Below are 23,376 nucleotides of genomic sequence, written 5' to 3'. Positions count from 1 at the left end.
ACACAAAATTAAATAACACCGAGAGAGAGAGAAGAGAGGGAGGGGGGAGGAGGGAGGAAAGGCCGAGAGAGAAGAGAGAGGCAGAAAAGGAGAAGAGGCAGGAGAGGAGGAGGGGAGAGAGAGGGAAGCTTGAGACTAGCAGGGAGAGGGAGAAAGGGAGGAGGTGAAGAAGGAGAGGAGAGAGGGCAGGCAGGAGCAGAGAAGGGAGAGGAAAAGGTGATGGGCAGCAGGATGGAGACATGGAGTTAGGTGGCTTGGGAGAGCTTAATGAAAAGAGAACCAGGAGGGGGGTGTGGATTTGAAACCGAGAGGTAACTCGGGGGAGAGGCAGAAGGCAGAGAGGAGTAGGCAGGCAGATCAGGAGGTGGAAGGAGGCGGGAGGGTTTGGAGGAAAGAGGAGGAGAGGAAGGAGGAGAGGCACAGAGAGAGGGGAGAGGAGTGGGTTTGGGGGGTCTTCATCCCTGGCTGCTTTGGGATTTGGGGAACTGGGACTCCCCGTGGGGAGGAGAGGAAGGTCGGAAGTCCTGGAGCGAGAGGGTCCCAGAAAGAGGGGACAGAGGAGCTGAGAGAGGAGGAGCCAGGAGATTGGGAAGGGGACCCTCGAAGGCTTTCCCGGGGATGGAGGGTGCCACTCGCCTGAGCGCCCCTCGAGCGCTGGTACTCTGGGCCGCACTCGGGGCGGCAGGTAAGGCCTGGGGGTCGGGGCAGGAGCCCCTAAGGGTGGGCTGGGGGTAGGGGTGCCAAAGAGAGGGTTCAGGCTGTTCTCTTCCCAGCTCACATCGGACCAGCACCTGACCCCGAGGACTGGTGGAGCTACAAGGATAATCTCCAGGGAAACTTCGTGCCAGGTGCAACCAGGGCGGGGACCCAGGAGTCCGGGCCCCCCGGGTGCCTCCTTCTTCAGACCCAGGAGTCTCAGTCCCCAGCACCCACGCTTCACCCAGTACCTTGGAGTCCCGGCCCTCTCCCCACCTCAGGAGTAGGGGCCCAGCCTCTGAACCCTGGGAACTCACTGTGGGATATTATACATGCGCATTTCAAGTAGCGAGTGGGAGTGAGTTAAAGGAAAGTGTGGGGGTGGAAGAGTGTGTGTGTGTGTGTGTGTGTGTGTGTGTGTGTGTGTGTGTGTGTGTGTGTGTGTTTGCAGGGAAGGAGGCAGGTCCTGGCTTCTACTGGGAACCGGAGGTCCAGTGGCCCCAGTCCCCCACCTTGTCTAACCCTCTCCTGCAACTCGTTTCCCCAATACGTCATTATCCAGCTGTGGGACAAGGGAGACTGAAAGAACTACAACTCCCAAGGGGCACTGGGGCAGGCAGACAGTGGATGGGTAAGCTGGCAGCCCTGCGGACTTCTGGGAGTTGTAGTTCCTTCCCTCAATGCCATAATTTAAGCTGAAGAGAATCAAGGAGAGGATGGAGGCGTTACAGGGTTTTAGGAAACTAAGATTCTTCTAGGACCCAGGATTCTGGACCCCAGCCTCTTCTTTCTTACCTCAGACCTGGAGTCCAGATCTCCAGTCCCTCCTCTCGCCTGGGATCCAAGAGTCCAGACCACAGTCCTGTCTCACTAGATCCAAGCATTGGGACCCCACCCCTATTTCTGACTCCTCTTCCTCCCTGAACCCCTCCTCCCAGGGCCTCCCTTCTGGGGCCTGGTGAATGCAGCCTGGAGTTTGTGTGCCGTGGGCAAGCGGCAGAGCCCTGTGGATGTGGAGCTGAAGAGGGTCCTTTATGACCCCTTTCTGCCCCCCTTGAGGCTCAGCACTGGGGGAGAGAAGGTAAGAGGTTTAGAGGGAGGGATTACTGAATGAATCCTATAGGGGTGGGTGTGAGTGGGGGTTGAGGGGCAATGGCTGAGCTGGGAGGCCAGCATTGGGGAGGGGCACACAGCACTGGGGAAGAGAGAAGGCTCCCTACACTCTAAAATGAATCTTCCCTCCCTAAACATGGCTCCCCCATCTTCCATTTCTGTAGAAGCAATAGTAAAACAGACGGCTTCCCTTACCAGGCACTGTTTTAAAAGCTTGACAAAGTCTCCTAATGTGCATAACTACCGTGAAAGACCTGCTATTATTATTCCTCTTTTATGGATGTAGAAATTGAAGCACAGAGAGGTTGAGTTACTTGCCTGGGGTCACAGAGCTGGAGAATGCCAGTTCGGGGATTCAAACCCAGGCAGTGTGTTCCTAGTGGGCCATACCCTTATCTGCTTTGCAATACCATTTCTAATAAGAGCCCACACTACCTTTCACTCAGCTTCCCCAATCAAAAGCCTCAGATCCAGTCCTGATCCCAACCTCTCTCTCCCTCCCCATTCCCAATCCATGTTCCTTCTAGTTTCCCTGCTAAATATCATTTAATTCCTCTCACTTCGCGTAGCTTCTGGTAGCTTCCTTTCTGGTCTGCCTCTTTGCCTCCTACAATCCATTCTCCCCACCACAGCCGGAGAGGTGCCTAATAACCCAAATTGGATCATACCGCTCTTCTGCTCAGACTCATATTAGGATAATTAATAATAACAAAGACTTACATAGCGCCTATGAAGTGCCTGACACTATGCGAAGTGTGTTATGTATATTCAGTTATTTAAATAAAAATATGAAACTCCCATCATAGCCCACAAGGGCCTTCACCATCTGCCCCCCATTTTCATCCTCTCCTTTGCTCATCGGGCTCATGTCCCACTGGCCTCTTGGCTGTCACTAAAACAGGCCACCTCAGGGCCTTTGCCCTTGTTCATTTCTCTTCCTGGAATGCCCTTCTCCCTGCTCCTTGCAACTAACCCCTGGTTATCCTTCAGGTCTGCGTTCAAATGTCACCCCCCATCTAGACCAGGTCCCCCACTGCATTTTCTCAGAGCTTCCTATTTTCCTTTGCATCATGGGCACAGGATGTAATTAATTAAGCTGCTACTCATGAGATTGAATATTTATTGTCCATCTCTTCTCCATTAAAACATAAGTTCCATGAGGCCCAGGAGTTTTGTCTACTTATTAGTTGCCCTATTCCTGGCATCCGTGGCACATAGTAGCAGCTCAGTAAATTTGTTATTGAAATGAATCCAACTGATATTGAACACCTACCATGGGCCAAAAGGAGCCCTGGTGTCAAACTGGTCAAGCTCTTGGCTGCTAACCGAAAGGTTGGCGGTTTGAACTCACCAGGTGCTTCTCAGGAGAAAGATGTGGCAGTCTGCTTCCCTAAAGATTACAGCCTTGGAAACTCTATGGGGCAGTTCTACTTTGTCCTAAGGGTCGCTATGAGTTGGCAATGGGTTTTTTGGTTACCATGGGCCAGCATAGAACTTGGCAAGTAGTTGATGCTCAAACTATGTTGGATGACTAAATGACTGTAGGAAGTGGGAAATGCTGGAGTGGAAAACGGGAGAGAAGAGATCTTTCTGTGTCCCCATAACAGCTTCTGTGTCTCCCACAGCTCCGGGGAACTCTGTACAACACGGGCCGCCACGTCTCCTTCCTGCCTGCAGCCCGGCCTGTGGTCAATGTGTCTGGAGGTCCCCTCCTTTATAGCCACCGACTCAGTGAACTGCGGCTGCTTTTTGGGGCGCGGGATGGAGCTGGCTCTGAACACCAGATCAACCATCAGGGCTTCTCTGCTGAGGTGACAGCCCCAGACCTCTCACCCTTGGCCCCAGCTCTGACCTCGATCCAACTCCCCCCACTTTGCCCTCTTCCCATGCTTCACCCCACTCTCCTGCACAAACTGGTCTCCCACCCCGAACACTGACCCTTACCCTGACCTGGAAACCCTAAGGCGCCAGAGATAGAGCCATTCTCTCCTCTCCTTCTGCTGGAGAACCCACCACTCTGTGTGTCCCCTTCCCTCAGGTGCAGCTCATCCACTTCAATCAGGAACTCTACGGGAACCTCAGTGCCGCCTCCAGAGGCCCCAATGGCCTGGCCATCCTCAGCCTCTTTGTCAATGTGAGTTAGACAAGATTCTGAGGGAGCAAGGGGCTGGTCGCCTGAGGGAGGAGGGGTTCCGGGAGTCTAGACTTCTGGGTACTGGAGGAGGAGGGGCCTAGGGGGTTAGGAGACTAGGGGGTTGGACTTTTGGACTCCTGCTCCCCCCCTTGTACCCCACACAGGTGGCCGGCAGCTCAAACCAATTCCTCAGCCGCCTTCTCAACCGCGACACCATCACTCGCATTTCCTACAAGAGTGAGTCCCTGGTGTATTGGGAAGGTTGATCACAGGAGAGAGGTCCAAGGTGGGCCCCCCTTCACGCTGGCTGATGTTCTCCCAGATGATGCCTACTTTCTTCAAGACCTGAGCCTGGAGCTCCTATTCCCTGAATCCTTCGGCTTCATTACCTATCAGGGCTCTCTCAGCACCCCGCCCTGCTCGGAGACTGTCACCTGGATTTTGATTGACAGGGCCCTCAATATCACCTCCCTTCAGGTGACCTTCTCTGCCTCTGACCCGGGGATCCCCCAGCCTTCCTCTAAACCCCTTCCTCCCGCTGACTCGGAACCAGAACGGGCAAATGGGAGGGTCCGAACAATCAGCGTAAGGGGTGCGGAGCTGAGCCCCTCCCAGGGGCGGGGCTTCCCGTGACGTCACCAGGACCGTTTCCCTAGTCACTCCCAGTTTCCCCCTTTCCACGGCAGATGCACTCCCTGAGACTCCTGAGCCAGAATCCTCCATCCCAGATCTTCCAGAGCCTCAGCGGTAACGGCCGGCCCCTGCAGCCCTTGGCCCACAGGGCCTTGAGGGGCAACAGGGACCCCCGGCACCCCGAGAGGCGCTGCCGAGGCCCCAACTACCGCCTGCATGGTATGGTCCAATCTGCACCCCCTCCACGCCTTGGTCTAACCCGCCTATGTGTTCCCTTGAGGTCTCAATATGGCACAGCCCTACCCCCTTTTTCTGTGAGCGCTCATTCTCCTCCCTCTGTGTCAACTTGGTACAGTCCACCTCCCCGCCTCCTTAGACCATTGGTGGTCCATGATTTGTTTTTCCTCTTCATTGCTTTGCAACTCGGTATATAACCCGAGCTCCCTGGCTTCCGTGTAGAACAATTAACGACTGGTCCATGTTACGGTACTTCTATCCCTATAGCTTAACAACATGGTACAGACCTCCCTGTTTCCATGTGGTATAACCCGAGTTTCACTGCTCCCACATCGAGATTCAACTTGGTACAATTCTTTGCCCTTCCTACTGCTTCCCTGTGATCTGACGGCCACTCTCTGGTTTATCAACATGGTACAGCCCAGATCCCACTCCCCCCACCAATACCTTCATGTAGTTCAGTCTAATGCTGAAGCTGGATGTCCCTATTACACCCTCCTGCTTCCTCCTTATGGTTCAGCCCAGTGGTGGTCCAGCTTCCGGAGCTTCTCAGCCTAGTACATTCCGGCTCCCCCTCGAAGCCTCCCAGTGGTAGAGCCCGGCGCGTCTTTGCCCTCACCACCTCCACTCACTCCCCTAACCAAAAAAAAAAAACCCCAAACCCACTTCTGTCAGTCAAGTCCCATTCATAACGACCCTATAGGCCATGGTAGAACTGCCCCATAGGGTTTTCCAGGCTGTAGATTTTAAGGAAGCAGACTCACATCTTTCTCCTGCGACATCGGTGGGTTCCAACCACCGACCTTTGGGTTAGCAGCTGAGTGTTTAACCATTGCGCCACCAGGGCTCTTTTGCATGCCCCTATTGTGCCCTAAACTAACACCTCCCCCCATCGGTGTCCTGTCTTTCAGTGGATGGTGCCCCCCATGGTCGCTGAGACTCCCCATCGAGGATTCCGTCTGCCCCTCCCAAGCCTCCACTCTAGGGGAGGGGAGTCACCCCCAAAACAAAGCTATTAAAGGGACAGATACTTCCTGTTTCTCAGTGGTCTGATTCTAGGCGCGGTGGGGAAACAGTTGGGTATTAAACAACAGCAGCCTTCTTCTAGAAACCAGTCTCTCTTTTCCTAAACTCCCACTGCTCAGCATTTTGGCTTTCTATTTCCCAGAACAATCATTTGGACATGCGTCTCCTTTAAGCGGGGACATTTCACCCCTTCGCAGCACGCGCGGAGCCATGTGCTTCTCCCACCTGCCTGCCTCATTGGCCCGAACTGGGTCACGGTCCCGCCCCCAGCACACCTCCTATTGGGCAAATGTAGGTCATGGTCCCGCCTCCTTCCAAAAGGCAAGGCTACTTCACGCGCTGAGCCCCTCACGCGCCCTCCCGGGCCTTGGCCGATCTAGGGCGTCCAATTGGCTGTGTGTCTCTAGAGAGCGAGATGCGATTGGCCCGCGCTTGCACAGGGAGGGAGGCACGCGGCTGGGGTGCATGTCCAAAGAGACGGGCGGGGCTGGGCGGGCGCGTGCGGGGGCCGGGAGGAGGGGCCCGCGCGGTGGCGTCGGGTGTTTTGGTTTGGCTTTTTTTTTTCCGCGAAAGAAGTTTGCTTTGGCCCCGCCTCAAGGCGGCTGCCTCCTCCTGCCCCTCCGCGCACACCCCTTGGTGCAGATTGCAAAGCGCCTTCCGTTGCGAGAGCTGCAGATTTTGCAAGAGCCAGGCTCGCCCACCTTGTAGGAGAGCCTGTGTCCCCTCGCTCCCTTAGTTGCAAAGAGCCAGCTGCCTGATTTGGTCACCCCTTCGCTCAGACTGCATGGTCTCCGGGGACCCTCTTGAGTTGCACGTTTCTGTACGGAGGACTGCGAATCTCCGTTGCTCCTAGGATTTGCAGTGTTCTGGATACTGGAGGCTTGCAAGCTACACTCGCCCGCCCCTGGGCAGATACTCGCCCCAACCGCAGGAGTCTGCCGCTGACTGGCAGGCCAGCTCTTCGCCTCTCCATGAGCCCGTGAGCCTGGGGGCAGGTGCCCGGTGATGGCGCGGCCCGCGAGCGAGAGGACACCGGCCCCCCTGCTGCTGAGCGGCCCAGCCGGGGCCCCCCCTGGCGGGGGAGCACTGCTTGGGCTGCGGAACCTTCTGCAGGGGACTAGCAAGCCCAAAGAGCCGGCCAGCTGTGAGTTCCAGCCCCCACCTCACCCAACTCAGAGCACCCTTAGGGACTCAAGAGCTATTCTCCCAGCTTTTATCCACTCAGTTACTCAGGTGTTTAAGCTCCTAGATCCTTTAGCACTCAGGACCCAAAAGTACCAGCTCTCCACCCAGTCCATCCCGAGGACCCAGGGTTGTAGGCCCCTATCCCCTCTTCCTTTTGATTTCGGGAGTCTGGACCCCCGGGGTCGGGGGCGGAGGGAGGGGGTGTGTCGGGTGCTCACACGGTGGTGACACGGGCTTAGGCGGGGCCTCCTGGGGTCACATGGGGCCTAGAATGAGGAATGTGCCCGAGGACTAGAGCCCCTTCCTGCCCCTTACAGAGTGTGGGGGAGGGGAAAGGAGAAAGCGCGCATGGGAAGTGGGGGGAATTTCGGAGGAATTACAGAGCTGTCATTTTTTTCTCTCACCTGTCTAACCCTCCACCTACCCTGTCTGTGACACCCTCCTGGACGTCCCTCCCCCTTTCTCTCGGTCTTTCTGTCTCCTCTCCACTCTGGGTCTCTGTCCCCATCTCTCGTCTCTGCCTCCCCCTTCTGAGTCTCTGTCCCGCTCTGTTTCGGTCTCTATCCCTCTCCCCGTCTCTGTCCTTCTTTCTCTCTGGGTGTCTGCCTTCCTCTCTGAATATCTCTCCCTTCCTCTCTCTGGGTGTTTGTCCTTCCCCCATTCCCCTCCCCCCCCACTTGTCCATTCTTTCTGGATCCCTGTATGTCCGCCGTGTGAATCTCTATGCTCCCTTCTCTCCGGTCTCTCTGACTCGGGATCCTCTATCTCTTCCCTCCTCCACCCCGTCCCGTCTTCCCTTGGCCCGCAGGTCTCCTGAAGGAAAAGGAGCGCAAGGCGGCTCCGCCGGCAGCCACGGTTCCCGGGCCAGGCCTGGAGTCGGCGGGCCCGCCGGAGGCCCCAGCTGGGGCGGTGGTGGGCGGCGGATCCCCGCGGGGGCGCCCCGGGGCCGTGCCCGGCCCGGGTCTGTTGGCGCCGCTGCTGTGGGAGCGGACGCTGCCGTTTGGCGACGTGGAGTACGTGGACCTGGATGCCTTCCTGCTGGAGCACGGGCTCCCGCCTAGTCCGCCGCCTCCCAGGGGCCCGTCCCCGTCACCCTCGCCCGCGCGTACCCCGGTGCCCTCCCCGGGACCCGGCTCCTGCGGCTCGGCCTCCCCCCGCTCTTCACCCGGGCACGCCCCCGGCAGGGCTGCCCTCGGGGCCGCGGGCGGCCACCGCGCAGGTGCGGCGGAGGGGGCGGGGCTGGGTTCTGAATGGGCGGGACTTAAACTTCAGGGGGCGGGGCTGCACATCATCTGGGTCTGGGATGGTGGGACTTGGCTGCGGGCTGAATTCTGGGCCCTATAGTTCAAAGGAAACCTTGTGGTGCACTGGTTAGGCGCTCAGCTGCTTACCGAAGGGTCAGCGGTTCGAACCCAGCAGACGCTTTCAGGAGAAAGATCTGGCGGTAGTCTGCTTCCCTAAAGATTTACAGCTTTGGAAATCCTATGGGGCAATTCTACTCTCCTACTTGGCGCTATGAGTCGGGATCAACTGGAGGGCGGTGAGGTTTTCTGTTTTTTTTTTTTTTACCTGAGGAGCCGTATTCTGTGACCCCCTAGGGGACCAGGAACTGAGCCTCCAGAATCCCTAGGGGAGGAGGGACTTGGGACCCCAAATCCAAGGAATCCTGTCCAGTGGGGAGATACTGTGGACACTTCTGTGGGACGTGGGGACAGACAGGCTATATATTCTTGGAAGCGGGACTGCGAGCCCGGAACGCCGTTATTTACAGGGGAGTGGGTGGGACTTAGAATCAGTGGAGCTGGGATAATGACCAGAACTCCTAGGCCCTCTATGAGGGAGAAGGCAAGGGCTGGGGTGACATCTAGTTCCCCAGGACATAAAAGGGTGGCAGTCCCGGGTCCATGGTCCCCACCCCCCCCACCCCCGCCTCCTGTGGAGAGGGGCTGCAGCCTTGGGTCCTGGAGTCTTTCAGAGAGAAGTTGGGGATCTTGATTCTGGGTCCTCCAATGGGGCGAGAACTGGGACTCCTAGATTCCTGGAAGACAAGGAGCCTGGGATCCCAGAATCATGGGTACCCCAGTGGCTAGGGAGCTAGGGTTCCGGGGAGAAGGTGAAGGGGTAGGCGGTTCTCCTGTATTCCTCAGAGAGCTAGGGGGGCCCGGATCCTTGGAGAGTGAGAAGTGCGAGCTGAAAGCCCCGAGGGAGGAAAGGAAAGGTCAGCCCGCTTGGGCACCTTGGGGTCTCCCGGGGCGGGCCGAAAGTAGGGGATTCCGGGGCACACCTGTCCCTGGCCCAACCTCCTAGCAGAGCCAGGCCCCTCCTCTTCCCAGCCGCACATTCCCGCGCCACGTGAGTCTTCCTCTCCCTCCTCCGCGCTTCGCGCACGCGCGGTCACGCGGGAGGGGAGGGGCCTAGGGAACGTGAGGGCGCCCTTGGGGGGCGGGGTGAGGAGGGGAGAGAAGACGGCATCGGCACGTGACTGGGCCCCGCACTTGTGTCCTCAGCTGGCCCTGGCTTTCTTGTTCTTAAAGGGACAGGCGCCTCCTTTTGAACCAACCTTCTAGAATCTCAGAGGCGCCTCGCCTGCTCTTTTCTAACCCTCTGGAGCGAGTAGCTGTTAGACAATTTGAGTTCTTTTCAGTGCAGTGCATTCCTTTTTCCTCAGCAGCCTGGGGTCTAGGTTTTGGTGAGGGTTGCACTAAGGATTCAGGCTATACTACGGAAAAGAAGCTAACGCTATGAATCTGAAGGCCTGAGGTTTTAGAACCAATAGTCCACTTCCATTACTTAGTGCAAGTCAGCTACGTCCAGGCGTCAATTTCCTTGTTTCTAAGAGTGGAGTTAGCTCCATGATATCTTAGCATCTTTGTGGTTTAGGAAGCCTTCGTGTTTTGTATTAGGGAGGTTGATTCCTGGCAGGTTAGATCCCAGAGGGCTTTCTGTGTGGTTAAGAGGAGGGTGGATCTGACACCTGAGCAGCGGGTAGATGTTGGGAATCCCCTCCCCAAAATTAATGCACACTTATGTGATACATTCTATTTCCCCAAGGCCTGAGCTCTCGGGACACACCCAGTCCTGTGGACCCAGACACCGTGGAGGTGCTGATGACCTTTGAACCCGACCCAGCTGATCTAGCCCTGTCCAGCATTCCTGGCCATGAGACCTTTGACCCTCGTAGACATCGCTTCTCAGAGGAGGAACTTAAGCCCCAGCCCATTATGAAGAAGGCCCGGAAGATCCAGGTGCCAGAGGAACAGAAGGTGAGCAAGGTCAGAGTGGGACCCAGCCTTGGCCAGGATGGATCTTTTGTCACAATCAGGGCTTCTCATGGGGTTTTTGAAGGTTCTCCTGACCTGCACTCAGGGATCAGTCCTCCTTGGCCATAGGACACAAGGAGGCAGTCGTTTTGGCCTGAGATTTATGAAGACGTATCATTCAGTTGGGATTGACTTGACAGCAGGGGGTTAGTGGGTTTTTATCATTGTGGGAAGAGTCCCTGGGTGGCACAACCAGTTAAATGCTCAGCTAAAGGTTGGCGGTTTGAACCCATCCACAGGTGCCTCAGAAGAAAGACCTGGTGATATGCTTCCAAAAGGTCACAGCCTTGAAAACCACCATGGAGTGCAGTTCTACCCTGCAACACGTGGGGTCTCCATGGCAACTGGTTATTGTCACTGTGAGATGCAGACTCAGCCAGCCCTGCGAGGCTCAGCTGTACAGACTGGGAGCTTCTCCTCTCAGATGGGCCTAAGAGCCTCGGGGGGGTAGGCTTCAGACTCCACCTGGCCAGTTGGTAAGGACAGCCTTCCTTAGGAATGGGATCTCTGCCTGTCACTCCCTAGCAGCAATCCCAGCTAAAGCTGGGCCTTTGATCTTGGCTTTGGTGCATCCTTTGGAATGGCCGCATCTCCCTACAATGCAACCTTTGCTAGTCCCTCCAAGCATTGTTGACTGGGGCTGAACTTCTCATTGGCAAGAGGCCTCAGATTTTCTTTTGCTGCCAGGGCCACATTCTGATTTTGGGTCCTTTGGGCAGTGGCTAGGAGTCCCTGGGTGGTACAAACAGTTAACAAGCTCAGCTGCTAACCAAAAAGTTAGAGGTTCAAGTCTACCCAGAGACACCTCAGAAAAAAGGCCTGATCTTTCACAATCTGCTTCTGAAAAATTAGCCTTTGAAAACCCTATGAAGAACAGTTCCATTTCTTACACACATGGGGTTACCATGAGTCGGAATCTGCTTGAAGGCATTTCTAGCATTTTCTTTGCCAGTTCTTGGGTCTCCCCTATCAAGGGGGACTTGGGCTCTTCTCACAAGGCTTTGCCATGCCCTTGTGTAAGAAGCAACCTCCTAGGCCAGTGGTTTCTCCTGCTATAGGGCCCTGTTGCTAAGGACTGGATTTTCTCTGGCAACCAAGAACTAGGCTTTAATTAAAGGGGGGGGTAGGAGGTGGGTGCAGTGTTATGAGCTTGGTAGGCCTCGTTACTAAGGAGTGGTCCTCCTCAGCAAACAAATTCAGGGATTGGAGAACCCTAGGCATAGTGCTGTGTGGATGTCTTAGGCTGGGCTCTGTTGCTAACGGGCAACTATTCCAGCAACCAGGGCCTGTTGGGAGGTGCTCCCTAGCCCCGGTTCAAGGCCAGTGGGTCAGAGACTGGCCACAGTCAATGGGACCCACTTAAGGCCTTGCCTTAAGTTTGCTGAGGTGGGATGGGTTTGCCTTGGCAACCATGCTCAAAAGTAGCCCACCTCTGGGAGGGTTTTATGGGACACCACACTCCATTGCTAGGGGTCCTAGGCCTCCTTAGCAATCGGGATATGGAAAGGTGATGTATAGAGCAGTACTTTTCACTGGGAGAAGCTCTCAGACCCTGAAGGCTCTGTTGCTTGGGAACAGGCAACCTTAGCAACCAAGCGATAACTGCAGGCCCTTTATCAAGTGGGGAGGGCTGAGTTGGCTTTGCACAGTGGTAACTTGTAGCTCAGTTGCTTGGGGGAGGGATATCTCATACCTCAGCTGTTGTTAAGATGCAGCTCTTCTTAGTGACCAGGGCCCTGACAGGGTAGACCCTTGGGTATATTTTAAGACCTATTGCTGGGCTAGAAGGAGTCTCTTAATTGTCTCCTGGGTCTTGAAGGTACAGCAAGCCAGGCTACCGCTCCCTTCCTCTGTCCATGGGGCCTGGACCCCTTTGGACCTCAGTGCCGTCTCCCCCACCCCCAGGATGAGAAGTATTGGAGCCGGCGGTACAAGAACAACGAGGCGGCCAAGCGGTCTCGCGATGCCCGGCGGCTCAAGGAGAACCAGATCTCGGTGCGGGCGGCCTTCCTGGAGAAGGAGAACGCCCTTTTGCGGCAGGAGGTGGTGGCCGTGCGCCAGGAGCTGTCCCACTACCGCGCCGTGCTGTCCCGCTACCAAGCCCAGCACGGGGCCCTGTGAGGCCGCCGCCCCCCACCTGGCGGCACTGTCCTTTGCCTTGCTCAGACTTGCACCCTGACACCTGACGCCCTCCACCCTCCCCGCCCTGTGGCCCAAGGGCCGGTCAGCTGGGTGCCCCAGGGCCGTGACAATGCAGATAAATACATTTATATTTTTAAGAAAAAGCGAGCCTTCCCCCTCCCTCGTGGGGGCGGGGAGGGTGCTGTGTGTGTGCCCCTGGCCCGCCAGGGAACCCAGCCTCCCACCGCCTCCGTTAACACGATCCTGAATAAATCTTGAGAACCCTAGAGCCAGCTGTTGTGGGGGAGGAGGCACCTCCCTGGCCCAGGCTCAAGGCCAGTGGGTCAGACAGGCCGCGGCCTGTGGGCAGTGGGCCATTAAGGCAGGAGCTGCTGCAAATGCTACCGCTGGAAGCTTCCCACGGGCTTTGGGATAGAGGAAGGGGCGAGGGTTTGAGAATGAAGCGAATGCCTTTATTGCATAGACCTTTTCAATTGCTTTGAAGATCGGGTACAGAAACCGGGGACACTAGTGAGACAAGACAGGGGGAGTGAGCTTCCCTCCCCCCACCGGTGGGGGGAGGAACATTAGTGCAAATAGGAGCGCGGCCCCCAGGGAACCTGCCCCTTATGGACTGATTGGCCAGTTAAGTGGAGGCACCGAAGTAGACAGGGCGAGACTTCGGCCGTGACTGGCCAGTTAACTGAGGCCCTCCCCAGCCCGTATATTTCAGGTTTCGCCGTTGGACGAAGCCTTAGCTAGGCTCCGCCCACAACCGATGTGGCCAAATGCGGTAGTCTGGCTGAGCCACGCCCCCTAGAAGCGGCAGGAGTGCAGGCGCCAGGTCCCACCCTCCTCCGTCAGGCACTACCCTCGGGGCGTATCTGTAACCTTCATGCCCGCTCCTGGAATTCAGGCCACCCTCAAACTTCGTGTCTGGTCCCTTAGGGGCAGGTGCAATCCTGAGACTGGGCCAGGACCCCTGCCCTAACTCTACCAGTTGGACGACGCCCCAGCGCAGGCTCCGCCCCTTGGAATGTAAGCCCCACCCTAGACGAACTCCAGGCTCTGCCCTGAGGCTCAGGGCTCGCCCCCAGGCGGCCCAGTGAGCAGCGTACCCAGACCTGGGTGTATCTGCGCTTGCACTGGTCCGTACTCCACCTGCTCGCCGTCCACCGTGAGCACACCGCGAGGCGTCAGTGGCTCGAGGCGGAACGCACGGGCCGCGGCATAGCCCAGTTGGGGACAGCCCAGGCCAAAGTGGCTCCCACGCTCCATGGCCAGGAAAAGGCGCAACAGGGTGGCCCGCGAGATGCCACCACGCACCCAGCACAGGTGCACCAGACCGTCGTCAAAACGAGCATGCGGGGCTGCCACCAGGTCAGCGCCCAGGTGGCTGGGTGAGATGGCCAACAGGAGCACAAAGTCCTCTTCCATCGTCACCCAGCCTGGAGGCAGTGGGGCACTTAGAGGAGGCAGCAAGTGGTCAGGTGGGCCCCATGTGGAGGCAGCTGCCGGCACATCAGGGCAGGGATTCGGAAGCCCAGAGGGTACTGGAATTTCTGGTGGCCCCTCAGTGATGGGTGAACGGACAGCTGCTCTGGGGGAGCCAGGGGGGGAGGGCAGCAGTGGGTCCGGGGACAGTGGAGCATCCCCAGCCCCACCCCAGTCCCCAGCCAACTCTGGGCCGCCACCATTGAGGGACAGAATGGGCAGGGGTTCAGGTGAGCCAGGGGAGGCCAGGGCAGCCTGAGGCAGGGGCAGGGGCAGGTCAGACACTGAGCGGTGCAGGGGCGAGTGGGCCATGGGCAAGGCTGGCTCTGGGGCCAGGGTCAGCTCCGACTTGGCCCGGGGCAGGCTATGGGTGGGTGTGGGCGAGACAGGTCCCCCAGTGGCAGGGAGGTAGGAGAGGCGTCCGCGGTAGGTATGCAGTGTGGCGAGGCCCAACATCGTGCCCAGAGTGAAGCGGGTGCTGCCTAGGGCCCTGAAACGCTCGCTCTGTATGTCCACGTCTGACACGAAGCCCCAGGCCACAGACAGGAAGGAAAAACAGCGGGAGCCCGAGGCCAGTGTCACAGAGAGCAGGTCCAGCGGGCGGCTGCCACCCCGGCAGAGCAGTAGAGAGCAGTTGAGCAGCAGGTCTATGCCCAGGGCTGGTGCAAACCTTCATGCCCGAGGTGGGTGACACCCAGGGGGAAAAAGGGGGAAAAAGCAAAAGGAGTGAGAGATGCAGATGGGCAGGGACGACAGGAGCCCTGAGACCAGGGGGTGGGTCCGGAGTCCACCTGCTGCCATGCGGCCCCATCCAAATGGACTCATCTTACTGGGAGCAGGTTCCCTTTTAGTTAGTTTTCATTCAATAAGCATTCACTGAGCGCCAGGCACAGTTCCAGGCATTAGGGATACAGCTGGGAAGAAGATAGGAGACAGTGTCTGGGGATGGGGAAGGCTCTGGATGGGCTAAGTGGGGGATGTGGGGGCAGATGTTGTTTGGTGTTGTCAAGCTGATTCAGACTCATAGTGACCCTATGTGAAAGAGTAGAACTGCCCCATAAGGTCTTCTAGGCTGTGATCTTTCTGGGAGCAGATCACCAAGTTTTTCTCCCACAGAGCCACTGGGTGGATTCAAACAGACACTTTCAGTTAGCAGCCAAGTGCTTAACTGTTGCACCACAAGGACAGATGTACCCTGTCCTTATTACCCTGGGTGGGCTCATCCCTCCCTCACTGTAACCTCAGCAGGTGTCCCAGCAGGGTTGCCCAACCTACCCTCCATGCTGGTTCACTGCTCCGGCCAGTGCATTGCCTGAACCACATGGGAGGATGCCCACAGGCATCTTCACAGCCTCCTCCCAGTCCGGGCGATCAAGGAGCCCATTCAGCACCTGCAGAGCACAAGACCAGCGTCTGAGTCCTGGTCCTGGCCTCAGGGTTCCCGAGGGCGCAGGGTGAGTGGCAAGATGCTCCTGCCCTACCTCATAGAGCAGCCCGTCTCCTGAGGCCGTGACAATGCCATCCCACTCGCTCAGGCTCAGCCCCTGGACCAGCTCCCGGGCGTGGTTCTGCCGTTCTATGTGAGAGCCAGCAGGTGAGGCTGGGTGTTCCACCCCTCACCCACCTCGCTGCTCCCCCAGGTCCCTGGAGTCTTGCCCCCACTGCTTTCCCAATACCCAGGAAACCCCCACCCCGTTACTCCTCCAGGACCCAGGAGACCCCTGCTGCTTCCCCAAACCCAAGAGACTTCTCCCATTAATCCCCCAATACCCAGGAGACCTGCCCCCCATTACTCCTCCAGGACCCAGGAGATCCCCTCACTGCTTCCCCAAACCCAGGAGGCTCCCCCAGAACCAGGAGGCTCCCCCACTGCTTCCTCAATACCCAGGAGACCTCCCCCAAAACCCAGGAGATCCACTCCCCATTACTCCCCCAGGATCCAGGAGACCCACCCCCGCATTACTCCCCCAAGACCCAGGATTCCAGTCCCCCTTATTTTTCCCCTGAGACCCAGGTATCCTGGCCCCCCTTCCCTTCCTTCAGACCCAGGACTGGGGAGTCAGGTCTGCCAGGCCCTGTCCTGTGGCACCCCTTACCTGTCTGTATGAGGTTGAAGGACAGCCCAGCTTCGGAGATCATGGGAAGCACATGGTTCTTACACCATTGCCAGGCCAGGCCCCGCCCCCCAAAGGGATTAACCAATAGGAGCAAACGAGGGGCCCGGGGCAGCAGCTCGGGAGTGATCTCTGCAGAAAGAAGGGGGGGGGGGGCGGTCTACAGAGGCCAGAAGTGGAGGACTGGCACCCAGAACTGTCTGGGAGTTTTTTTCCTCTCAGCCTGAGCTCACCTTACCAGGCTCAGGTGTGTAGCCCCACCCACATCCCAGGTACTAAAACAAAGGCAAGGCTCAGGTGTCTAATCCCAGTATCCCTTGGCCCCTTGTCTTGGAGGAGCTGTGATTTCCACTTTCCTCATCGGAACACCTGGACCCCAGGAGCAGGTTATTCTGGTATGCCAGGTTCCCTCCCTGTCCCCAGCCCTTGAGGCTCTAGTGGCCCCCAGGCAGCCAGAAGGACCCTGGAAGACCAAGGAAGGGCCATGAGATGCAGACCCTTGGCTATTCACCTTCCTGCGCCAACTGAGGACCCCAGTGGGGGCCTCCACCAGGAAGCCTTCTCTGGCCCTCCCAGGCTGGAGTGGAGGCCACCTCTGGGCTCCTGGGTGCCCTACAGGGCCTCTGTAGCACCTGTCACCCTGGGTGGTGGCTGACCATGTCTCCGTCGGCTGCCCCTACCAGTCTGGTGGTCTCGGACTCATTTGTGCTCAAGACCTGTGGGAGGTGGAAAGGGACAGAAGAGCCTAACAGTGGGCAGCAGACACAAATCCTTTCTCTCTGCTTGTCTTTTTGTTTCTTCTGTTAGTTGTTGTCAAGTCGATTCTGACTCTGGGCAACCCCAAGTGTGCAGAGTAGAACTGCTCTGTAGGGTTTTCAAGGTTGTGACCTTTCAGAAGCAGATTGCCAAGGCTCTCTCTTCCCTCTCTGGGCGGGCTGGAACTACCAACCTTTCGGCTAGTAATGGAGCTTTTAACTGTTTGTGTCACCTGGAGATGCTTTTGTTCCATCTGTCGCCCATTTCTGTATCACTCATTCAGCAGGGACCCAGTGAGAGACCTCGTATAGACAGACCCACAGAAAGGTACAGACAAGGAGCCTTAGGAGAGAACAACTGCCCAGTGTCTCACCCCCATCCCCAGGCAGTGGCAGCCCACGGAGCAGGCACGTGAGGGTGGTGGCCCAGCGCTGGGCCTCAGCGCGGTTCTCCTCATAGGCTGCTGCCCCGTCGGCCCGGAAGGTGCGTGTGGCTCTGCGCCGGGCCCCACGCCGGCCCCGCTGGTAGGTGTAGATGCAGAAGTAGGCTGCGGAGTCCAAGGGGCTGCAGCTGCGCAGGGTGCAGCAGCCCGAGACCTCGGCCAGTGGGACCAGACCACCACGGGGCCGGGCTTCAGGCTTCGGGCGCAGCCGCTGAATGTGCAGGGCCTGCGGTGTAAGGGTGAGGGCAAAGCGGGGGCCACGGGCCGGGTAGGAGCCGAACTCGCCATGCAAGAGTGGGGTGCTGGCGGCCAGCAGCGGTGCTGGCGGGGCCATGGCCTTGGCCCTGTCCAGGGTACTCCCGGGCCCGGGTCTGTGGCTCCAGGTCAGCTCCTGGTCCTGCTGCCTCTGTGGACAGAGGAGGGCAGGGGTTGGAGTCCAGGACCCCCCAGGGTGTGGGGAAGGAGGGGCAGGGCCTGTGGACAGGAGGAGACAAATGAGGGGAACTGACAGGTGAGATACTAGGACCAGAGACAGACAGGCCCCTACAGGTGTTTGGAGACTTCGGGGGGACATAGCACCAGCATCCCAGAGGGTCCAGAGACTCGGGCATGCAAGCATTCATTTTTATTCCCCAAATAACCACTCAGTACCCTCTATGTGTCAGTCATGATGCCAGGCCCAGGAGACACCAACCCAAAAAAAAACCAAACCCGTTGCCATCGAGTCGATTCCAACTCAAGACCCTATAGGACAGAGCAGAACTGCCCCATAGAGTTTCCAAGAAGCAAACACAGCAGGGAACAAAACAGACAAAAATCCCTGTTCTTATGGAATTTACATTCTAATCAGATGGCAGAAAAACAAGATAAAGAAGTAAAATATATAGTGTGTTGAATGATGATGCGGGTTTTGTGGGAAAATAAGGCAGGGGAGAGGGATCGGGATTGTGGAGACACATGCAGAAACATGCAAGAACAGAAACACACACACACACACACCCACCCACCCACCCAGAGGGGGAGAGTGAAAGAGAGAGTCTCAGACACAAAGAGAAAGAGGAATAAGCTCTGAGAGCCAGAGAAACACTGAGAAGGAGACATAGTGTCAATGAGATGAGACCCAGGTTGTTGAAAGATACTTAGAGGGGAGTTAAGAGTTTAGGGACTCCAGGAGGCCCTTTCAGTGTCAGGAAGACATCTGGGACAGAGTTAGAAGGACAAGAGAGACAGAGGAGAAAGGAGAGGCAAGAAGCAGGTGGCGTGGACAGATGGAGAGGGAGAAAGGGCTGCAACATGGAGGGACTCAGGGGACAGAGAGTGATAGGGCCACATGCAGGCACCTTTGAGGGGATGGGGCTGAGAATTGGCCCCTGAGCACTGACCTGGGCATCTGGCTTCCTGCTCTCCAGGGAGGGGGTGGGAGCCAGGACTGAGGTCCCCTCCCCGGAGGCCCTCCCCTGCCCTCTGCCCCTACCTTTGTTCACCTTTGTTCCCCACTGCCCCGCCCAGCCACCTGTTGGGCCAGCCAGCACCTCCCCAGAGCCCAGAGCTGCCCCAGACACACCCCCCTCCGAGGACACATCATCAGGAGCCACCTCTGTCCCCCTTCCATGGGTGGCTCCCACAAGCCCAGGGTGCCTGCCTCTGCCCCCAACCTGCACTGAGCCCCTTCTGGGAACCTTGAAAAAGGCTCAGGCACAGACCCTAGATCCAGTCCCAGGCATGGGTCTCTGTCCCTGGGGCTCCCCAATCTCTGACCTGGTCTCCATTCTTCCTCCATTCCCCAGCTACCCCAGACCTGGGCCTGGGTCTCCATCCATAGATCCCCAACTCACAAGCCTGTCTTCGTCCCCGGGTCTCCCAATCCGGGACCTCCATCCCCATCCCATTTCCAGAACCCTGGATCCCTCAGACCCGGTCCTGGAGCTCCATCTTCATTCCCCACCCTGGTACCCCCGTCCCGGGCCTGCGTCTCCATTCTTCCCGGTACCTCAGTGACCCCTCGACTGGGGCCCCTACCCCGAACCGCCCCCCCTCCCCGCACCCTCTTCACAGGCCGGGTCCTCCTCCAGGCGGCTCCTCAGGTCAGCACCAACCGCCCCCATCAGATCTAGGGGTGGGGGGGAGGGTGTGCTCGGCTTAGCCAGTCGCCGAGCGGCCGGTCTGAGTCAGGCCAATGAGAGGGCGTGGGGCGGAGCCAATCGACAAGCGAGCTTGTCGCAGGGGCAGGCCGAGGGAGAAGTCGAGAACAGCCGGGGGCATCGCACCTCGCGAGACCGGCCGCCATCCTAGGTGAGGGCACACGCGCAGCAGAGGGGGCGTCATAGTCCCAAAGCCGGCCCTGAAGCTGCCATCTTTGTCAAGGGCACGTGAGCCTGTCCCATCCATTAAGTTCATAAACGAGATGACACAAGGGGGAGGAAACCTTTAGCTGCAGAGACAGACAGCCTGACAATACAGGAACATGGTAATAAATGCTCAGAGACATGCAAAGGGGTAGTAAAACACAGAGATTCAGCGAGGCAGAAACCCAGAAAAGCAGAAAGAGTCAGAGACAAGGGAGATTTCCGTTACAAAAAGACAGATTCAAAGAAAAGCAGACATACAAAGAAACGAAGCCAGCAAGAGTAACAATGAGCAAGGTAAGGGCACAGAAGACCCAGAAAACGACACACTTCTGCAATGAAAACCAGGGAAGAGAGGCTCATTAATTCACAAATTATTTATCTTGGGCTCAAACCAGAGCAGAGGTAACATGAGATAACCATCTGCCCAGTAAATGACTCAAGTCAGTGGCTTGCTTGTCTAGACAGAGATACAGAAGAGAGATAGAGAGAGAAACTTCCAGGGGATGGGGAAGGGCTTGGGGGATAATTTTGGAGGTCCAGAGGCTGAGAGGGACTGAGACCAAGAGAGACAGAAAGCAAAGATGTTGACAGACACAAAGAGGCAAAGGCATGGTGAGACTGAAAGGATGCACCAAACCCGTTGCTGTCAATTCCGACTCATAGTAACCCTATAGGACAGAGTAGAACTGCCCCATAGGGTTTCCAAGGAGCACCTGGTGGATTTGAACTGCTGACCTGTTCATTAGCAGCCATAGCACTTAACCACTTTGCCACCAGGGTTTCCCAAAAGGAAATAAGGTAAGGCTATATCAGGAGACTTGAATCAGAACTGTGGAGAGACACACAGAAAGAGACAAGGACAGAGCTTTGCTAAAAAGAGACAAATGGAAGAAGTTCTTTTCTTGCCAAACAGTATACTTCGCATCCAGCCCAGGGTAGCAACCACCACCGCCACCACCATTTACCATCAAGTCGATTCCAACTCGTGGTGACCTGATGTGTGTCAGAGTAGATCTGTGTTCCATAGAGTTTTCAAGGGCTGTGATCTTTTGGAAACAGATCACCAGGCCTTTATTCCAAGGCACCTCTGGGTGGATTTGAACCACCAACCTTTCGGTTAGCAGTCGAGCATGTTAACCATTTGTATCACCCAGGGACTCCTCCAGGGTAGCAATATCACCAGATAATAGTGCCAAGGAATGCCCCAAAGAAAGGCGGACGGAAACCCAGTGAGATGGAGAGACACAGCATCAGAGCTTGGGACCCAGTAGAGAGAAAAGCAGACAAAAAAACCTAAGGCTCAAACATGGAGACCAAGTCACAGAGACCAGGGAACAGGGAGGAGAAGGAAAAGGAAGCAGAGAAGAGGGCCTGGAGCTCCCCCAAAAGGAGGCAGATGAGGGGCTCCAGGCCTCTCATACGGAGTTGCTGTATAACCTCAGGAAAGCCCCTGGCTTCTCTGGACCTCAGTTGCCCTGTCTGTGACATGGGGAAAAAGCAAAATCCTACCGCCTGGAGAGAAGGTCTGACATGGAAGGGCCTTGGGTGATGTGTCTCACGGTACTGCAGTCTTGGCTTTTACATGGGCCCTTACCTGGTCCTGCTGTTCCTCTGCTTCAAGGCATCCATTCATCTGCCTGCCCTCTATTCTGTCACCACATCGCCAGGACCCAGGACCTGGGTCTGAGGCCACTGGGGATGGGCAGGGGGGCACAGCAGGGGAAGCAAGGAGTCAGGCACCACGATCCAGGCCTGGCCTTTGGCTCTGTGGAGGAGAGGAACAGTGAATAGGTGCATCGAGGGCAGACAGCAGGAGATATTGCCGGGTGTGCTTGAACCTCCCAGGCAGGGCCTCCCTGAGGAAGGAGGAAAGAGAGGGCAGGTCAGCAGGACTTCAAACCAGTTCTGCATGGTTCAGTCATGGCTGAGGAAGCATCACCAGAAGAGACTCGAATGGGAAAAATTATGAGTCAAAGCCCAGCTAGAAACTTAATCTCCCTCTCAAAGAATAAGGGCAGGTGTGCATTGCATAGCAACCAAATCTGTTGCCCTCAGATTTTGAGCACAGTCCAAAGCAGCGTTGTTCCGCTCAAAAATGGCAGCCGACCGTGCTGCTTTGAGTGTGTGCTATTCTCCACAGTTCTGCCAATAATCCAATTTCACGCGTCATGCACCTGAAAGGGCTCACTATTTCTCTTCGGAGTCTCCTATTCCAGGGCTTCGACCTGTAATTTTTCCTGTTCCAGGTACCAAATTGTAAAACTTTGGATCTGTTCCTGTTTCGCTTCCTCAGCCATGACTGAATCTGTTTGAAGCCCTTCAGGTCAGCCTCATTACTGCCCCAGCCAGTCCATCTGATCACACTCAGTAAGAGTTAATTTTTGTTGTTATGTTGTTGGGTGCCATCAAATTAGGTTCCAACTCAGAGCAACCCCATGCACAACAGAACAAAACACTGCTTAGTCCTGTACCATCCTCACAATCATTACTATGTTTGAGCCCATTGTTGCAGCCACTGTGTCAATCCATCTCATTGAGAGTCTTCCCCTTTTTCACTGACCCTCTACTTTACCAATCGTGTCCTTTTCCAGGGATTGGTACCTCCTGATAAGATGTCCAAAGTAAGTGAGACAAAGTCTCGCCATCCTCACGCCTACGGAGTATTCTGGTTGTGCTTCTTCCAAGACAGATTTGTTCGTTCTTCTGGCAGTCCAGGGTATACTCAATATTCTTTGCCAACGCCACTGAGCACTTATTACATGTACAGCATTGTCCTAAGCACTTTTATTAATTCATGATTCTGGAAACCACTCGCTGTGGTAGGCCTATTCTCATCTCCATTTTGGAGGTAAGGAAAATAAAGCACGGAGAGACTAAGTGACTTGCCCAAGGTTATACAGTAAGCAGCAGAGCCAGGATTTGAATTTGGTTACCGGGCAAGGCACCATCTCACATCTATATCTCTTCTTCTCTGGGTGTCCAACTTCCATTCTCCCACCACTACCAACGTTATGTCCACTCCCCACCCCAAACTGTCTACTCCCCTTTAGGTCTCCGCACTTTATGGATCTTTTTACCGGTCCTCACTCCCACCCCTACCTCAATCGGGGTCTCAGTGCACTTCCTCTGCTTTCCAGTACTGTGCATACCCCTCGCACCAATGCCCTCTGGGCCACTGAACCTCTTTGGTGGAAAAAGGTTGACCTCAGGTGACGAAAGATGGGGGTGGTCAGGGCAGGGCCATCAGGAGACAGGAGGAAAGTGGAACCGAAAAGGTGGAAGTACAGGGTGCTACAGACTAGGCTACAGCAAGAAGGTCTCGGGTTAGACCTCGAGAAGGACTTCCTGACCTGCGGCCAAGCTTGGGGTGCAGTGCGAGATAAGGAGGACGTGAGGTAACTCAGGAAACGCCCGAAGCTTAGGGTCAGAGGTTTTCCGAGGCCTGAACTAGCCTCACCTGCCCCGCTTCCTCACCTCCAATACTCGGATCGCCGAGTCCTCCGGAGCCAGAGAGAGGTCGTCGGCGTCGGGCCAGAGCGTCAACCCGCTACGCGTCCTCGTAGCTCCGCGGAACATCTCTCTCGCGCTCAGATCCTTTGCTTCCGACAGAGTATAGAGAACAGGGACTGTTGAGGGCCAGAGAGGCATCCGACGTGCTAGCCCTTCCTTCCGCGACGTCGCACTTGTTCCCCTTTGGTTGTCGCTCCGTCCTATTCCGTACTCGCCCATTTAGCCGGTCCTCCGACACACCACGAAG

The 23,376-nt window shown here is 56.6% G+C and overlaps 3 protein-coding genes across 5 annotated transcripts; 2 read left to right on the top strand and 1 right to left on the bottom strand.

The window, feature by feature from the left end:
- The first annotated feature begins 96 nt into the window (after positions 1–96).
- Positions 97–5,930, top strand: CA11 (carbonic anhydrase 11). Its single transcript, XM_049901688.1, has 9 exons — positions 97–685; positions 774–848; positions 1,635–1,777; positions 3,435–3,620; positions 3,848–3,943; positions 4,108–4,180; positions 4,266–4,420; positions 4,630–4,795; positions 5,725–5,930. Exons 1-9 carry the CDS (start codon positions 619–621, stop codon positions 5,748–5,750), a joined length of 987 nt encoding a protein of 328 aa, XP_049757645.1. The 5' UTR covers positions 97–618; the 3' UTR covers positions 5,751–5,930.
- A 481-nt stretch (positions 5,931–6,411) lies between these two features.
- DBP (D-box binding PAR bZIP transcription factor) lies at positions 6,412–12,941 on the top strand. The gene is made up of 4 exons (XM_049900984.1): positions 6,412–6,983; positions 7,833–8,243; positions 10,076–10,287; positions 12,250–12,941. Exons 1-4 carry the CDS (start codon positions 6,845–6,847, stop codon positions 12,463–12,465), a joined length of 978 nt encoding a protein of 325 aa, XP_049756941.1. The 5' UTR covers positions 6,412–6,844; the 3' UTR covers positions 12,466–12,941.
- Positions 12,920–23,367, bottom strand: SPHK2 (sphingosine kinase 2). Of its 3 annotated transcripts, XM_049900981.1 has the most exons (7): positions 23,094–23,367; positions 21,214–21,384; positions 17,203–17,677; positions 16,056–16,205; positions 15,441–15,535; positions 15,235–15,350; positions 12,920–14,629 (listed from the first exon to the last, which is right to left on the bottom strand). In XM_049900981.1, exons 2-7 carry the CDS (start codon positions 21,250–21,252, stop codon positions 13,546–13,548), a joined length of 1,959 nt encoding a protein of 652 aa, XP_049756938.1. In that variant the 5' UTR covers positions 21,253–21,384; positions 23,094–23,367; the 3' UTR covers positions 12,920–13,545. The 3 variants fall into 3 exon arrangements, with proteins under 3 accessions (XP_049756938.1, XP_049756939.1, XP_049756940.1); XM_049900982.1 differs by lacking the exons at positions 21,214–21,384; positions 23,094–23,367 and adding an exon at positions 19,316–19,369; XM_049900983.1 differs by lacking the exons at positions 21,214–21,384; positions 23,094–23,367 and having other exon boundaries at positions 16,585–17,296.
- Positions 23,368–23,376: the final 9 nt, after the last annotated feature.

The sequence above is a fragment of the Elephas maximus genome, chromosome 11 (assembly GCF_024166365.1).
Source record: "Elephas maximus indicus isolate mEleMax1 chromosome 11, mEleMax1 primary haplotype, whole genome shotgun sequence".
Taxonomy (NCBI): Eukaryota; Metazoa; Chordata; class Mammalia; order Proboscidea; family Elephantidae; genus Elephas; species Elephas maximus.
Note: the sequence above shows the minus strand (reverse complement) of the source record. Positions and strands in the feature narration are given on the sequence as shown.

Excerpts from the sequence above, each read along its gene's own strand:
- CA11 (XM_049901688.1), top strand. The coding sequence starts at position 619 with ATGGAGGGTGCCACTCGCCTGAGCGCCCCTCGAGCGCTGGTACTCTGG. Across the intron at positions 4,181-4,265 it reads CACTCGCATTTCCTACAAGA|ATGATGCCTACTTTCTTCAA; the intron begins GTGAGTCCCTGG and ends ATGTTCTCCCAG. Across the intron at positions 4,796-5,724 it reads CCCCAACTACCGCCTGCATG|TGGATGGTGCCCCCCATGGT; the intron begins GTATGGTCCAAT and ends CCTGTCTTTCAG.
- DBP (XM_049900984.1), top strand. The coding sequence starts at position 6,845 with ATGGCGCGGCCCGCGAGCGAGAGGACACCGGCCCCCCTGCTGCTGAGC. Across the intron at positions 8,244-10,075 it reads CGCGGGCGGCCACCGCGCAG|GCCTGAGCTCTCGGGACACA; the intron begins GTGCGGCGGAGG and ends TATTTCCCCAAG. Across the intron at positions 10,288-12,249 it reads AGGTGCCAGAGGAACAGAAG|GATGAGAAGTATTGGAGCCG; the intron begins GTGAGCAAGGTC and ends CCCCACCCCCAG.
- SPHK2 (XM_049900981.1), bottom strand. The coding sequence starts at position 21,252 with ATGAATGGATGCCTTGAAGCAGAGGAACAGCAGGACCAG. Across the intron at positions 17,678-21,213 it reads CAGAGGAACAGCAGGACCAG|AGGCAGCAGGACCAGGAGCT; the intron begins GTAAGGGCCCAT and ends CTCTGTCCACAG. Across the intron at positions 15,351-15,440 it reads GAGACGGGCTGCTCTATGAG|GTGCTGAATGGGCTCCTTGA; the intron begins GTAGGGCAGGAG and ends TGTGCTCTGCAG.